Raw genomic sequence first — 17,751 nt, 5'->3', positions numbered from 1 at the left:
AAAACTATTTATTCATGATGTAAAATAATACTGAAACACTCCTTTTTAACTGGTGCTTAATAATATTTGCAGGAAATGAAGCCATTTATACTCATCACGGCACAAAGTTGCAGCAAACGTTTGCATACAGTTGGAAAAGAGCAACTAACAGTCATTTGCAGTTGTGTTTGTGGGCTTGCGATCAGTGTAAATCCTATATTGTCAGCTCAACTAGCTCCAGAGGGACATATCTGGCTCTCTACTATGTGCACTGGCCAGTTGCTAAGTTTTTCTACCTTTTGTTTGGTGCTCGGTGCACAATGGGTTTATTTAGGTAAAAATAGTAGCTGAAGTTGGGTAAAACTCAACCAGAATGATTGTTTACTTCACATTCTTAAACCTCCAAATGAGCACAGCTTGACATTTAGAGCAAAGTTAGACTAAATATTGCTACATATTTCTTCTAAAAGTTCCATTTGCTCCAAATGTTACCCCTCCTGAATACTGGTCTGGAAGATTTAATTGTTTCAACAATGTAGCAAATATTATTTAGGCTGATATTTAATCTCACAGTTGTCTTTATTTTAGTTCTGCAAAATTGTTTGACCACTTGGGGACACTGACATCTTCACCTTTTACATCAATATATTTAATTTTTTGGCAAGCCATTGTATATTCAGAGATATGTGCCATAAATGTCAGTGTTGCGGTCATCCAAAAAATATGTCCTGTGTTCATTGCCCAAAAAATTGGAAATAAACCTCTGTCCACATTACAACAATACTGCTCTCCTTATCACTGAAGATTTACACTAAAACCAGCAGTCTCTACCACAGTTTGAAGCTGCACAGCTCAAAAAGGAACATTTTTGAAAATCTGCCATTTTCACTTGTTTGGGATCAGAATTCACTTTTACAAAAGACTCCCTCAGCAAAAATGGAAATGGAAGTTTTCTGTGGGCCAAGCAAAGAAGCAGCACATCTCTTCAGTCCGATGGGGTTCAGGGATGGATGAGTAGGAGGAGGTTCCAATGTGCAAGAATACCTCAGAGCACCTAATCCAAATAAATAAATAAATAAATAAAACTACCAAAAGAAACAAGTCTAAACCAGTTCATTTTTGGGGGGACTTTGGTTTGAACAAAACTACAACTTGTGAACTTTGAACAGGAACTAGCTCATTTTAAACCGTGGAAACCAAACTCTGAGCTTTTGTGACCAGACAACGGGGATTCGTGAAACTGTCACGTCAGTTTTTGTTTCGGTTTCGTGCGCACCAACACGATGTCGTCATGTTTTTCGTGCTGCTCACCACGAGCGAAACCCGCTGTGGTAAACACATCTGAAAGTGGTTTATACCGGCGGATTCATGACGATCTAAGCTGTCCATCGGCGTTTGCGGCCGCCGCTGCGGCCGCCGGACATTCTTTAAATTCCTATGCAAATTAGGCGGATTCATGACGATCTAAGCTGTCCATCGGCGTTTGCGGCCGCCATTGCGGCCGCCTGACATCTGGCCGCAACAGCGGCCGCAGCGGCGGCCGCAAACGCCGATGGACAGCTTAGATCGTCATGAATCCGCCGGTATAAACCACTTTCAGATGTGATTACCACAGCGGGTTTCGCTCGTGGTGAGCGGCACGAAAAACATGACAACATCGTGTTGGTGCGCACGAAACCGAAACAAAAACTGACGTGACAGTTTCACGAATCCCCGTGAGACCGGGCTGGACCAGAAGTACATTAATGGTAGCCTAGCCACGCTATACCCATGTTTCTGACGGCACAAGGGTCTAGGGAAGCTCGACAGAGAGGGAGGCGGGCTAAAAGGTTGTCTATCAAATCCCTCTGCAGCAATTGGGTAGGTATACAACCAATCAATGCAACGAATAGGCTGACGTAGTTCCGAGAGCACCGGCGGATTGTGGCTAAGTCCCATTAGCTTCCCAACCAGCGGAGCCAACTGGTATATTAAGGATTTGCCATATCCCATCGGCATAAGTCCAAATATGTCTTTCTTCTCAATGAAACACTTCAGTGCCGTCCTTTGTTTATCTTTCAAGTTGAATTTTAGCTTCAAATCTTTAAGGGCTGTGGCCAAAGCTGAGTCGAAAGATAACTGTTTATTCTGCACCGGTTGTTTCTGTCAGAATCGTTGCACCTCTGTCGTCACTTCGTTACGCCCACCTTCTGACTCTCCACTTCATGGTGATTGGTCCGGCCAGTTTTAGGAGAATCCAGCCTCGAGCCTTATGGAGGGTAACTACATAGATATATACAAACGCTAGATGTCTCGAGACGGAGTCGGCGGCGGCGTCACTTGGCGGCCATCTTAGGACAGGGGACTGCTCTGGCGCACTGTACTGTAGTCAATGGTAAGGTGGATGATTTCCTCACTTTAACACTCATAACTCGCTCAATTCTTGATTGATTTACAAACGGTTTAGTTTATTACAAACCTTATTAACGTGGCTATGATTCAGGCTCAATTCCGAAATTGCAGCTTTTCGTTTTGAAAAATGTGGCATAGTTGTGTGTCTTTTCTGCCTGGCTACTCACATTGAAGATGGTTTTCCTGAGACCAACGTTTTTTGAGAACCTAATCTTTAGGCGAAATTACATTCTTTGTGGTTGTGGTTGTATTTATTTGCTTGTTTATGAGGGGCCGTACAAGACTTAATTCATTCTCGTCCTCTCACACACATATATTTTCTCTCATACTCACATACATTCTCCTTTCACACACATACATTCTCCTTTCACACACATATATTTTCTCTCATACTCACATACATTCTCCTTTCACACACATACATTCTCCTTTCACACACATATATTTTCTCTCATACTCACATACATTCTCCTTTCACACACATATATTTTCACACTCTTACACACATACATTCTCCTTTCACACACATACATTCTCCTCTCACACACATATATTTTCACCCTCTTACACACATACATTCTCCTTTCACACACATACATTCTCCTCTCACACACATATATTTTCACCCTCTTACACACGTACATTCTCCTTTCACACACATATATTCTCCTCTCACACACATACATTCTCCTTTCACACACATATATTTTCACACTCTTACACACATACATTCTCCTTTCACACACATATATTTTCACACTCTTACACACATACATTCTCCTTTCACACACATATATTCTCCTCTCTCACGCACACACACATTCTCCTTTCACATACATATATTTTCACTCTCTCACACACATACATACTCATTCTCCAGGGACACAGGAAGTCCCTCCTTAAGAAGGAAGTCCACATTTAAACAGGAAGTGACTCTCAAACCTGGAAATACATGTACCTGCTTGGCTTATCCTTACCAGATATCAAACACTGAAACTAGACAATGATGCGATTCAAATTCATCCTATTTTGCCTGTTTTTCATTTTGGGAGTGAGTACCGATGAAAATGACCTTAGATTTTTTTTCAACAATGTCTTACAATGTATTGAACGACTGCATGGAGAAGCTACAGATTGTTATGTTCATGAGAGACTACATGGTGAACTTCGTGAGCACATTCAGACTTTATCTGGATTTCTCTCAATCCCAAGATTTGTGGAAGATCCAAGAAATAGAGAAGCTGTCAATACACTACAGTCCTTGTGTGGATTTCTTGATTTTTTGCTGACTGCTTCTGAAACCAGACAAAGAACCAGGTCTGAGAACAGTCATGTCCTGTTGCCACCATCTCTCCTGAGTGGACATCAAGGCAGACCTCGATACAGCATTTCAAGAGAGCAGATCTCTCATTTAGTGTCCCTTGGAATGAACTGGCAAAGCATTTCAACATGCTTGGGAGTAAGCTGCCGGACTCTCTACAGGCACAGACAGCGGCTTGGCATTCAGCCTCTGACATATACAGCACTATCAAATGACAACCTGACAAGAGTTGTTGGTGAAATTCTTCAGTCTACCACAAATGCAGGTGAACGATATGTATATGGGAGCTTGAGGTCACGTGGGCTGCGTATTCAAAGATGGCGTGTTAGACAGAGTCTACGAGAAATCGATCCTATTGGAAGGTCCCTCAGAAGACGCCACACAATTCGTCGAAGAATTTACAGTGTTCCAACCCCAAATCAATTATGGTGAGTAAATTCCCAACATAACATGGACTGAGTTAGCCTGTTACAGTCCACTTTGATATGGTGGAAAAATTATTAACAAAAAGAGTAGACAAACACCTGATATCAAGTTTAAGTCCAGAATTTACAATTTTAAGTCTGCAGCAAAATCAACTGAGCATGAATGCAAAAGAGGTCAATATTAAGAATGTGTGTGTGTGTGTGTGTGTGTGTGTGTGTGTGTTACCTTATTATGGAGAAGTGAGAGTGCCAAATTACAAAAGTAAAGGTATAAAAGAAAAAGCAAATAAAAAACGAAAAATAAATGAATCCATAAATGAAGAAGGTAATAAATGTTGAAATATAAAGACAATTTAGTACAGTAATTAAAAAAGAAAAAATGTGCTTGTAAATAAAATAAAAAAATACTGTGACTATACAAAAGCAGTATTAATTGAAAAAAGAAATCTATAAAAGAAAAGGCTAATAAGAGCAGAAATATAAAGACAAATAAAAAAATGTGCTTTAATAAAGCAAATTAATTTAACAATATTATCAGTACATTACCATTGCTTTTGAGATTTACTTTATTGTTGCTTTTACTGCGCACATTAAACACCACATTGTCATTGCTTTAATCATAGACAATGATCTTTATTATGTCTATGGCTTGAACCGCTTACTTTTTTCCTTTTTTTTAAATTTGTCTTTATAATTCTGCTTTTATTATCCTTTTCTTATATGGTTTCATCTTTTGATTAATATTGCTTTATGTTGCAACATTATTTTTTATTTCATAAATTCATCTCTCTATTCCACTTTTTTTTATTTTTTTATCTTTGATACATTTATTTTTGTAATTTGGCACTCTCACTACTCCATCCCTTATTAGTGCTAAATCTTGGGACTTGTGACATTCTTCCCACACATAATTTACTGTAATTTCAATTTCTCATAGGCACATTGATGGAAACCACAAGCTTGTGAGATGGAGGATGGTGTTCCATGGCTGTGTTGATGGTTACAGCCGAACAATCATCTACCTTGCTTGTCTAGACAACAACAGAGCTTCTAGCGTTTTGTCACTATTCATTGCTGGTGTTCAGAACTTTGGATTACCGTCCAGGGTGAGATGCGATCATGGACTGGAAAACACTGGCGTTGCCCGTTTCATGCTTTACAGGAGGGGAATAAACAGACATAGTGTTATAACTGGCAGGTCAGTTCATAATCAAAGAATCGAGAGATTATGGGCAGAGCTAAATCGAGTGTCATTTCATTTTGTTAATCTTTTCAACTTCATGGAGGAGCACGGTGTATTAGATTCACTTAATGAGCTCCATTTATTTTGTCTTCATTATATTTACTTGCCACGAATTCAAAGGGCTGCCACTGAATTTCAGAACCAGTGGAATAACCATGGTCTTTCGACACAAGGAGGGCAAACTCCTCTTCAGATGTGGCAAAGGGGCATACTCAACAATACAGGAACACATAACCCAACAATGAATGGTATTTGTGACGTAGACAGTGACTTTTGTATTGATGGCAACATACCACACTCAGAGTTACTGACAAACAATGTTGTTGTAGTTCCATTGATTAATATTACCTTGAGTGACCCAACAATGGTAACACTTCAGCAGACTTTTGATCCATTTGAAGATGATGGAAACTATGGTATAGATTTGTTTTGCAATCTTGTGCATTTTCTGGAAAGGCAATCTTAAAAGCATAGCCCCAGAGTACAAAAAAAGAACCCCTTTCAAAAGATATTTTGTGATTTGACAAAAACTAAAAGTATATTTACAACAATAGAAAAGACCCACACAGGAAATTTACTCATTGTAGTTGTGTAATGCAAGGTAAAATGAAAAACTCACTTCCGAATAGTATAGCATTAAACATATTTTGTTTTAATTTATGGTTGCTGTTTTCTTTCGTTTTATGGATCTATGCAGAATATGGGCTGTTGAGACAATTATAGGTGTAACCTCACATGGCCATGTTTCTTACTTTAAATGTTCAAACAAAGTGTTATTATAAAATGGTGAAACATAAAATGTATTTTTATTGAAGTTTTCAGCAGTGGAGAACTTAATAAATTGACTGAACTATTACTTATTTTAACCAGTGTTGTTTTTTGTTAAACTGGATGACCACATCAATACATCAGTGGATCTGAGAATATAGGTCTAATGCAAGAGCAAAACCTCAGACCAGAGAGCAGAGGAAAGATGGAAGTTCACATTGCACATACAGTACATTGACTCACTTGAAAACAACACTTCACAAGCAGTGAATGTTAAAACAGATAACTGTAAAAACAATTTAACATCCTGTCTTCAAAAAGTTTACTATAACAATTCAGGAGAATATAAACCACCCACACCTTGTAAACCAAGAACCTTTCTCTTATTTTGACTAAGTGTTTTCATAAGTGCAGCAAATTTAATGGCAATCAGCTCAGTGGCAATGAAACCTCTTGGCCTGACATAACAGTGCATGGATTCTTCAAAATAAAAGGTTATGTCCTCAAAGAGGAAATAAAATTGTAAGCTATACAAAACTTCCAAGTTGAAATGGATTTTTCAATGATATAGAATTGTATTAAACAACATTAATGCATAACTCATGAGAGAATTTTGAGGTTTATGAGACTGATAAAGGCCCAACCTTGTGAACAAATATAACGCAAGAGGCCACATGGTGATATGTCAACATAATGCCTGTGTGTAGATCAGCTTTAGAAAGCAATACTTTACCTAGTGCATTTTCACTGTCATTAGGGTTTATGTCAAGTCATTTGTCAGTGTCTTTATCATGGTTATTCAGTTGAAGCCAGACAGTAAAATTCTGTCAACTTTCATAAGTTGCTTAAGAACAAAAATACTTGGAACTAGAAAAGTGTTTGTTGCTTGGTCTATGCCCACAGAAAATAATAAATGCAAGTTCCTAAAATACAAAATGAGGAGAGAATGAAAAGCATGAAATCAGCTACTCAAACACGGATGATCAAATATTAGCTGGAAGTGGTTAACACAGTGGAAATCAAAAAAAACTTATCAGTGAACTCAATGATCGATGAAAAGTTACAGTAAATTATATTTGGGTTCAAGATGGCCTGCAACCTAATTCTGAACAGAAAATACAAAGCAAACTTCCAAGACCATTTAAAACTCAATCCACAATAGGTTTCCCCATATTTTGTTTTTTTTTTCATTTAACTTAATGACAATCATGCCTGTACTTAGGGTTTATTAGCACCTTATTGTTTTGTGTTTTGGGGTTATTTAAGTGCTGACTCACATTTTTGCATTTGAGTAGGAATATAGAATACTGAGAAGGCAACCCACGTACAAATTAAGCTATGCCAAAACCATGGGTGTTGCCCAATGCAAAGTCCATGTTTTCCTGAAAGTCCTCGTAAGAGGTGTGTAGTGGTAACTTCAAGCAATTGATGCAGGTGTTTGCAATGGGCAGTTTGGAGGTGGTTCCTGCATCATACTCTTGGTGAAGAAATTCAATGGAAGGTTGTGGAGAGAAGCCAACTGGAGGAACACTATCAGCTCCTGTGGCAAAGGCAAGAATTGTCCTCAGCTTCTGTGTTCCTTCTTGATCTAGAGAAAAAGCAAGACATTAGAAATTAGATTCAAGTAAGACGATACTTCAATTCAAACAAGAAATACTTAAAGCTATATTAACCTTCTGCATCTGTAAGGTAGTCTCTCCAGAAAGGAACCACAACCTCTTCAGCACGCCTCCTATTGCTGCCAACTGGAGATAGGCGGATGGTGAAGAGGCTGTCGACCACATCAGCTGTGAGGGTTGTGGGAGTCCAGCATAACAGAGGGTAAAAACTCTCTGGATGAGCTTGGATTTTGTCCAGCACACCAAGTGTTCTTAGTCCATCTCGAAATCTGAGAGAAATTCACAAGCATTTTGATTGGTGAATTAAATTATAACAACAAAAGTTTGCAATCATAAATCTGGTAATATACTATAAATGTATAGACAGAGAGATAGAGCATAAAAATGTACCTCTCAAAAGGACCACGGACTCTATGTATCACTTGGAACATCAGGATGTCGTCTACAAGCAGATGCTTGTCTTCCAGCCTTCGCAGTGGCCTCAGGCAGCCAGCATTGGCCAAGTACTCCTCAAGTGGTTCTGTTGTAGCTTGCAGATCTTCAAATGATTTACACTCTTTGACCTTATGATAGAGTAAACAAAAAAATGTATGCTGTAAGAAAATCGTCCCCCCCTTTGTTAATCACTAGTTTATAAACAGATGCACATACACCACAACATAGTGTAAAACTGAGGAAAAAATGATTACCCTTTCAATTTTTTCACGTAGGTCATTATCTGCAACATCTTTCAAAACTGGTTTAGCCAACTCTGGACCATCAACAAGGCAAGAGAAGACAGTTGGAGATAGGAAGCCTGCTGGAGGACCGCCATGTACCAGACTTACAGCTATGGCTCTGCCTGCAATGAAGTACCTGTCCTCTCTCATGGCTACAGAAAAAAAGTTATTAGACACTGACAGTGCATATAGCCAAATACTGCACCATTTATATAACATGTAATGAAACAAATGTAATAAATGATTATCATTATATACCAGTACTGTCAAGGGCCAGATTCATTTTGCCTTCTTCTCCCTCAAACATTGAAGACTGGGGTAAAGCTTCCATGAGAAGTCTTAGAAATTCTCTTCTTGGTCCACCCAAGTCCACAGCTTCCTCGGGTACTCCCATATCATCAGAAAATCTGACCGAAATAGTGTGGCATGGATCATATGTCCCTCGTTTAAAACCTCTGATGGCTCCATCCAGGACTGTGGATCGGTTGATGTTGAACTTGCATTTCTTCTGGTGGTTTATTTTTGTTGAAAGAGCTTGCAAAATATCTCTCACTGGCACCGAAGATTCTGTGGTCCTTCTGAAACAAACAAGATAAATCTAAGTAAAAATGTACACGCGAGTCCAGTTATGGCCGCCATGTGAGAGGACGTGTTTTTCACCGCTCCGCTGTTCGCGCTGCTTTTTTCACAATTATTTATCCTTTGCCGCAGATTAGTGATCTTATTTTTGACACAACGGAACTATGCCTCCTAAGGGTTCTAAAAATACTCAGGAAACCGCAGAAAAGACTAAACAACCAAAGTTAACGGAATACGGACTTCGAAATGATACGCAGAATGCTAAAGCTAGCGATAGCAACATAAACGAGAGGAGAAGAGCGATCCCAGAGCAGCAAAGTGGACGAAATATTAACCATAGTGACGGCCAGTAAATGTGATCTGGATAACATACGTCAAGATATCAAGGATTGCTCTGAACGAGTGTCCCAAGCAGAGGCACGCATTTCTAACAACGAGGACGAAGTGGTAACTTTGCGTGCTAAAGTTAGCTCACTGGAAACAAAACAGAAACGCTTGGAGAACCAAGTACTGGATTTAGAGACACGTTCAAGACGAAACAACGTCAGGATCATTAACTTGGCTGAGGGGACTGAAGGAAGAGACCCGTGTGTGTTTCTGGAAAAGTGGTTACCAGAAATCCTGAACATCACCCCCCAGAGCCCGATGCTAATTGAAAGAGCGCATCGAATTGGCCCAAGGAGAGAGGACAACGCTTCCCCACGTACACTGATCTTGAAATTTCTCAACTACCGGGACAAGGAGGCTGTCTTGGTGGCAGCGAAGGCAAAAGGGGACATTCGCTACAATGGACAATGGATCCGGTTCTACGCAGATCTTGCAGCAAGTGTGCAACAGCTACGAAAACGGTATGCTACGGTACGAGAAGAGCTGCGTCAACTTGGTCTGAGGAATGGCGTAACACATATGATAATATGGGAATTTCAGATCATGCGCCATGTAGTTTAGTGTATAGTGATGAAAATATGACAACAGATCCCCCTAGATGGCGATTCCAACACAAATGGTTACAAGATGAGGAATTTGTCAATTATATAGGTAAGCAAATAGATGAATTCTTTGAGATAAATACTAATCAAACATCGGCTCGAACAAAATGGGATGCCTTTAAAGCATATCTAAGAGGGCACATTATTAGCTATATTGGTTTTAAAACAAAGAAAGCAAGAAAGGACAAATTGCTCTTGGAAAATAAAATAAATAACGTTCAAAAGAAAGTCTATGAAAAAAGGGATCCTGAAGCTGAAAAGGAACTAATTCTTTTAAGGGCTGAATATGAAAAACAATCAAGCTATAAAGCAGCTGCCAGTCTTTTAAGACTGAATCAAGCATTTTATGAGCAAGGTGATCGAACAGGAAAATTACTGGCTTGGCAAATTAAACAGCTGGAAGCAAAGGTACCGATAACCTCTATTATTGACAAAGGCCAAACCATTGTGAATCCAAAAGATATCAATATTGCCTTTCGGGAATATTACCAAAATTTGTATGAAGCAGAAAAAAAGGTACCGAACAGGATATTAATGATATTTTAAACATGCTAAATATTCCAACTATACCAAATAATGTTAAAGCAGATTTAGATTTAGCAGTGAGTAAGGAAGAAATTGCACTTGCCATTGATGGACTCAATTCAGGTAAACGAGCAGGGCCCGATGGCATTCCAATTGACATTTATAAAAAATTTAAAAATAAGCTGTTAATACCACTTTTAGATATGCTAAAAGAAACTTTTGAAGAGGAAGCTCTTCCTAACACATTAAATCAAGCATTAATTATTCTTCTTCCAAAACCGGGCAAACCCCCCAACAGGTGTGAAAATATGAGACCTATTAGTCTTCTCAACTCTGACCTAAAGATAATTTGCAAATTATTAGCAAGACGAATTCAAAAAACTCTCCCAGATTTAATAAATAAAGATCAGAATGGTTTTGTAAGTGGGAGGCAGGGTTTCCATAATGTAAGACGGGTTTTAAATATTCTTTACTATAAAAAAGAAGAAAAAGATATGGCACTTCTATCACTGGATGCTGAAAAGGCCTTCGATAGGGTAGAATGGCCCTATCTTTTTAATGTACTTGAAAGATTCGGCATGGGTAACAACTTTATTAAGTGGGTCAAGATACTGTACAAAAACCCCACAGCAGAAATTTTAACAAACAGTGTTTTTTCCAAGCCTATAGAAATAAAGAGAGGGTGTCGACAGGGTTGCCCCCTTTCCCCCCTGCTTTTTATGTTAGCTATCGAGCCATTTGCATTAGCTATAAGAACAAATTCTCAGATTAGCGGAATTACTATTGGCCCAACAGAACATAGGATCTCTTTGTTTGCTGATGACGTAATCTTGTTTTTATCAAAGATCAGCTTATCAATTCCGGCAGTGTTGGAAGTAATTCGGTTATTTGGAAATATTTCCGGTTATAAAGTGAATCATACTAAGTCATCTATCTTATTGCTAAACTCAGTAGATCGAGCTAACCCTACTTCACAAATAATGCACTTTAATTTTAAAGTCGTGAATCAGTTTCAGTATTTAGGGATAGAAATAGTGCCAAATATAGAGCAAATTGTTAAAATTAATTATGAAAAAATAAAAGATGAAATTAACACCTCAATAGACCGGTGGATGAAGCTGCCAATTTCACTGATGGGAAGAGTAAATGTTCTAAAAATGATGGTACTACCAAAGCTGTTGTATTTGTTCCAAAATATTCCTCTACCACCTCCTCTGGATTTATTCACATGGTTAAAAAAAAGTATAACCAATTTTATTTGGAATAATAGTAAACCAAAACTTCGCCTTTCCCTCCTTTATTTACCATTTGATGGAGGGGGATTAAAATGCCCCAATTTTATTTGGTACCACTGGGCTGCTCAATTGCGCTCAATGACATTTTATTTCTCAAAAAAAGAGAGTACTCATTGGGTTGAAATGGAGGGACATAATTTAAAATTGCCTCTACCAATGTTTCTATATTCTGACAAAGCTAAAAATGTGCTAAAACAGATAAAAAATCCAATTTTGAAATACACACGTGGACAAAATTGTTGGTACCCCTCAGTTAAAGAAGGAAAAACCCACAATTCTCACTGAAATCACTTGAAACTCACAAAAGTAACAATAAATAAAAATGTATTGAAAATTAAATCATCAAAAACAGCCATTACTTTTGAATTGTTGATTAACATAATTATTTAAAAAAACAAACTAATGAAACAGGCCTGGACAAAAATGATGGTACCTCTATAAAAGATTGAAAACTATTTGACCAGAGTGACATGATTAACTCAGGTGTGTCATTTAATTGACATCACAGGTGTTTCCAAACTCATAATCAGTCAGTCTGCCTATTTAAAGGGAGACAAGTAGTCACCCTGCTGTTTGGTGAAAAGGTGTGTACCACACTGAACATGGACAACAGAAAGCGAAGGAGAGAATTGTCCCAGGGCATCCGAAAAAAATTATAGACAAACATCTTAAAGGTAAAGGCTATAAGACCATCTCTAAACAGCTTGAAGTTCCTGTGACAACAGTGGCTCATATTATTCAGAAGTTCAAGACCCACGGGACAGTAGCCAACCTCCCTGGACGTGGCAGCAAGAGGAAAATTGATGACAAATTGAAGAGACGGATCGTTCGAATTGTATCCAAAGAGCCCAGAGCAACCTCCAAAGAAATTAAAGGTGAACTCCAAGGCCAAGGTACATCAGTGTCAGATCGCACCATTCGTCGTTGTTTGAGCCAAAGTGGACTTCATGGGAGACGACCAAGGAGGACACCACTGCTGAAAAAAACTCATAAAAAAGCCAGACTGGAATTTGCAAAAATGCATGTTGACAAGCCACAAAGCTTCTGGGAGAATGTCCTTTGGACAGATGAGACCAAACTGGAGCTTTTTGGTAAGGCACATCAACTCTATGTTCATAGACTCAAAAACCAAGCATACGAAGAAAAGAACACTGTCCCTACGGTGAAACATGGAGGAGGCTCAGTAATGTTTTGGGGCTGCTTTGCTGCATCTGGCACAGGGTGTCTTGAAAGTGTGCAAGGTACGATGAAATCTGAAGACTATCAAGGCATTCTGGAGAGAAATGTGCTGCCTCGTGTCAGAAAGCTTGGTCTCAGTCGCAGGTCATGGGTCTTCCAACAGGACAACGATCCAAAACACACAGCCAAAAACACCCAAGAATGGCTGAGAGAAAAGCGTTGGACTATTCTAAAGTGGCCTTCTATGAGCCCAGATCTGCACTTGGGAATCCCATTGAACATATGTGGAAGGAGCTGAAACATGCCATTTGGAGAAGACACCCATCAAACCTGAGACAACTGGAGCTGTTTGCTCATGAGGAGTGGGCCAAAATACCTGTTGACAGCTGCAGAACGCTCATTGACAAATACAGAAATCGTTTAATTGCAGTGATTGCCTCAAAAGGTTGTGCAACAAAATATTAAGTTATGGGTACCATCATTTTTGTCCAGCCCTATTTCATTAGTTTGTTTTTTTAAATAATTATGTTAATCAACAATTCAAAAGTGATGGCTGATTTTGATTATTTAATTTTCAATAAATTTTTATTTATTGTTACTTTTGTGAGTTTCAAGTGATTTCAGTGAGAATTGTGGGTTTTTCCTTCTTTAACTGAGGGGTACCAACAATTTTGTCCACGTGTGTACATGGTGAGAATCTGGATTAATGTTAAAAAATATCTGAAGGAGTCAAACCCCATATCACTGTTCAGTCCGATTTGGGGAAATCAACTCTTCACACCTGGAAGGGCAGATGTTATGTTCAAAAAATGGGCATCAAGGGGACTTAAAACAATTAATGACCTTTATTCAACACAGTCAAATGATTTTATGTCTTTTGAGGAGCTAAAGTTTAGGTTTAATTTGGACAAAAAATACTACTTCAAGTATTTACAGTTAAGAAGTTTTGTTAATGCCAAGCAAGGGTGTCTTAGCAAAATTCCCCATACACAGTTAGAAAAACTGTTAATAAAGAATGCTTTGAGAAAGGGTATTATTTCAGACTTTTACAATTTACTAATGAACAGTACATCTGAAAACTCCAGTAAGAAAATAATTTCCTGGAATGAAGATCTATCAGTATCTATTAGCGAACAGGATTGGAAAAAGGCATGTAGTAAAGTCCATACAATGTCAATTAATAGTCGTCTTAGGATATTGCAATTTAAATGGCTCATGCGTACATATACAACACCTGTGAAACTAAACAAGTATAACAGGAATATTCCAGATATATGTATAAAATGTGGCTTAAAAGGTACGTTGATACATTGTGTGTGGGAATGTAGCCAAATAAAAACTTTTTGGTTAGAAATAAAAAAATATATAGAAAAGATATTATCAAAACAGTTGACTTTAGACTTCAGATTATTCATAATGGCTCTATATCCAGAAAAACATAAATTTACTAAAACAGAATCTAGTTTTATAGACTTTAGCTCATTAATAGCAAAAAGATGTATAGCCTTGAATTGGAAAAATATTAACGGACCTAGAGCCTCTCAGTGGCTAAAGCAGATGTTGTCCAGCCTACCTCTAGAAAGAATAACGTATATCCGTAAATCGAAGCAATATGTGTTTGAAAGAATATGGGGACCCTTTATTGAATTTGTTAAGGACTTGGACTTGTCAGATGGCTTGACTAACTTTTGAGTCCCTTGCACTACCATTTAACTGACTACCAAAATATGATACTTCTAAATTCTATAAGTGAAGCACTGTTCTTGGAAGGCCCTGTTCTATTGAATTGTAATTTTTTTTCCTTCTCTTTCACATTTTATTTATTCATTTTTTACATTCTTTTCCTTGTTGTTAAAAAAAAAACACACAAAAACTATAATACTGAAGAGTAAAGTCAATAATTTCTTGTATTGAAGCTGTATAACTAAAAAAAAATCTTCAATAAAAATGTATATGGCAAAAAAAAATGTACACGCAGTAGTCTGGAGTAGAGCATTTCATGTGGGTGTTCAGTGATTGATAGTTCTGAACTTCAGTACACAACTGTCATGTACAACATATGTGAAACAAAAATATAAAGAAATCTGTATGCACATGTGAGCAGGCATGACACCCCTCACTATATCTGAGGCTAGTCCACCAATGAAAATGATCAGGTTACAACTCTAAAATCTAAATTAAGAATTCAGCAATTATACAGCAAAACTACTTTTGTACTAACCTTTCACTCTGCAGGCTTGCGAGGATAGCCTGGTTCAGTTCTTCATCATCAGAAGACACGTCTGAAAGTGCAGCCATTACTGACAAATAGTTGTCATAGTTTGACAGCTGACCATGTGTTGAGGTAGAGGGCAATGCAGAACAATGACTAGCTGGAGTCCCACTTCTGTAGTGTGAGCTTGAGCTCTGGCAAGTCAGGACCAGAGTTGGATCATCTGAAGTTGATGACGTAGAAAGCTGACTGGTGGAAGGGGAGCTTTCCAGTGAGCTTACTGGCAACTGACGAGAAGAACTGCTTACTGAAGTGCTGCTGTGGTTGAGGGACATACTGCTTTGGCAGGTGAAGACAGGAGTTTCAGTTAAAGTTTCAACTACAGATGTACATTCTGGGGAGGCAGTCGTTGGACTGGTGAAACTGTCTGAAGATGCATACAAGTGTCCATCTTTTCTTAGTGATGAGCGCAGCTGTCTTGCTGGACCAGTGTTTTCCTCACCATTGTTGTCTTCACTGCTGTAGCCTGTGATATCATCCTTGGAAAGAAGAAGAAAGACAAAAACAAAGAAAGACAAAGAATTACTGCCCATGCTTTACAAGTTAAATCACCCATACAGTACCAGCATCCGCTCCTAATTTTAGCTCTCAGTTAGACACTGGGGGAGAAAGTATTGAGATCCTCAACTTAAATTACTGCCATCGCACTTAAAAAAAAAACCTCTGTTTCAAGTAAAAGTCCTGCATTGAAAATGCAGCTTCAGTAAAAGTTTGTAAATATATACAGGAAAAGGAACTTAAAATTGTTCAAAGTAAAAGTACTTGTTAGGGTAAAATATCACCTGTGACTGTTGTCCTATTCTATGCAATATAAGATGATGCATTAATGTCAACCCAGGATTTTACTGTTGTAGTTGGTTGAGCTGTAGCTTTTAAACTATTAACAAATAATTATTTTAATTATGGTATTTGCTTTCCATTTCCTCCAATAACTGATTGTTTGGATTATTGTGCCCACAATTCTCCTTTGTCTTAGAATTTTATCAACAACTAAATTGATGCATCATTCAAGCCCTAACTTCTATTTCAACTTTGCCTGATATTTTGTTATCTAGTACCCATCCATTTATCAGGAGGAGTGTGTCCTCTATTTTGTAACAAATCATATTTCAAAAGCTTTTTATATAAAACTACAAGATAGTAACTAACCTGTCATATAAATATATTTAAGTATCAAGTACCATATTTCTCTTTAAAATATGGTACAATAAATGTAGAAAGAGGCATGACAAGAAAATACTCCAGCAAAGAATAAGTTCCCCACAGAAGTACTTTAGAACTTTTGTCAGGTAAATGTACTTTGTTACATTACATTCTTCCACTGCAGTTAGTCCAACTAAGCAGTTACACTTCAAGCAGGTATTCTAGCTCTGTACTACTCTGTACATTAAAAAAAAAAAACTTTCTAAAAATAATCTTAACTACAATGCTGAAATGAAACCTAAAGAAAAACAGAGGTTACAAAGGTCAGAGGTTACTAACAATGATTTTCTTAACGCATGCATGTTTACACACCAATCATGGGATACAATTATTGTTTTATTTTTATTACTACTAGTACATCATAATGCTTTGCAGGTTATTTAAAATGTGATGTAACATACCAAAATTGGCTTTGATGGCCTGATGTAAAGAGCTTTCGATTTATATACTTTAAGGATGAGAACTGCATCCAGCTCCTGTCCAGCACGGAGTTTGGGCGAAATCAATCTGTTGCCACATGCCATCAGAAAGTCTATGCTGGAACACAATGGATAAAATTGCAAAAGGTTGGGAAAAAAATAAGATAAAATGCACAAGATTTATTGAAACTTATGCACTGCCTGTGTTTAACATTTCCTTTTTGAAGTTAGACAGAAATCCAGGACTCAAATAATCATAATCTAATTTCATTCAACTTTCACCACTGGAAATGTCTATAGATTAATAACATCACAGTGTGGCCTTGATATTAAGAAAATAAATAAATGTAGTTACCTCACATCAGCAGGAATTTTTTCTCCAAAGGCATCCCTTATTTGTTCAATGACAGTCTTCTGATCCCAGGATTTCTGGAATTCAAATCCATTCAATATATGTCCATGTTCATGTAACTGCTGCTTTGTGCGATGCTTGACGATGACACAGCTTGATGGCTTTGGAAGGAGAATGATGTCTTTGTTGAAAGTATCATGAAAGTGTGTTTTTGCCCTAGAAAACCAAGCAGATATTAGTCGTTCCTCGAGCTCTGGCCGTCGTGCTTTTAGCTTTCTTAATTTATTCATCGGAGTAAGAGTAGCCTCTGCTTTTCGCCAGTCTCTCAAAAGTTTCTCACTCACTCCTAACTTTATTTCAGCTTAATTACCACTGAATATTTTACTACCAACCTGCAGTATGTTAGAATGTCCTGCATTAGGATTTTCATATTGGGGTCATTTCTGACCCAGCCTAGAGCACCCTCTCATTGC

The 17,751-nt window shown here is 37.9% G+C and overlaps 2 protein-coding genes across 2 annotated transcripts; one reads left to right on the top strand and one right to left on the bottom strand.

The window, feature by feature from the left end:
- Window positions 1–1,691: 1,691 nt before the first annotated feature.
- Window positions 1,692–6,441, top strand: LOC127535906 (uncharacterized). Its single transcript, XM_051954901.1, has 2 exons — window positions 1,692–4,119; window positions 5,054–6,441. Exons 1-2 carry the CDS (start codon window positions 3,374–3,376, stop codon window positions 5,823–5,825), a joined length of 1,518 nt encoding a protein of 505 aa, XP_051810861.1. The 5' UTR covers window positions 1,692–3,373; the 3' UTR covers window positions 5,826–6,441.
- Window positions 6,442–8,498: 2,057 nt separating this feature from the next.
- On the bottom strand, window positions 8,499–17,412 carry LOC127535907 (uncharacterized). Its single transcript, XM_051954902.1, has 4 exons — window positions 17,282–17,412; window positions 16,909–17,044; window positions 15,254–15,783; window positions 8,499–9,043 (listed from the first exon to the last, which is right to left on the bottom strand). The coding sequence occupies exons 2-4, from the start codon at window positions 17,029–17,031 to the stop codon at window positions 8,716–8,718; spliced, it is 981 nt and encodes a 326-aa protein (XP_051810862.1). The 5' UTR covers window positions 17,032–17,044; window positions 17,282–17,412; the 3' UTR covers window positions 8,499–8,715.
- Window positions 17,413–17,751: the final 339 nt, after the last annotated feature.

This window comes from Acanthochromis polyacanthus, chromosome 10 (assembly GCF_021347895.1).
Source record: "Acanthochromis polyacanthus isolate Apoly-LR-REF ecotype Palm Island chromosome 10, KAUST_Apoly_ChrSc, whole genome shotgun sequence".
In the NCBI taxonomy this organism is placed as follows: domain Eukaryota; kingdom Metazoa; phylum Chordata; class Actinopteri; family Pomacentridae; genus Acanthochromis; species Acanthochromis polyacanthus.
This window is presented reverse-complemented; position numbering and strand designations above follow the sequence as displayed.

Coding starts and splice junctions, on each gene's coding strand:
- LOC127535907 (XM_051954902.1), bottom strand. CDS start 17,031: ATGGCATGTGGCAACAGATTGATTTCGCCCAAACTCCGTGCTGGACAG. Junction 15,784..16,908: donor GGCCATCAAAGCCAATTTTG/GTATGTTACATC, acceptor CTTCTTTCCAAG/GATGATATCACAGGCTACAG. Junction 9,044..15,253: donor GCAAGCCTGCAGAGTGAAAG/GTTAGTACAAAA, acceptor TGTTTGTTTCAG/AAGGACCACAGAATCTTCGG.
- LOC127535906 (XM_051954901.1), top strand. CDS start 3,374: ATGATGCGATTCAAATTCATCCTATTTTGCCTGTTTTTCATTTTGGGA. Junction 4,120..5,053: donor CCAACCCCAAATCAATTATG/GTGAGTAAATTC, acceptor AATTTCTCATAG/GCACATTGATGGAAACCACA.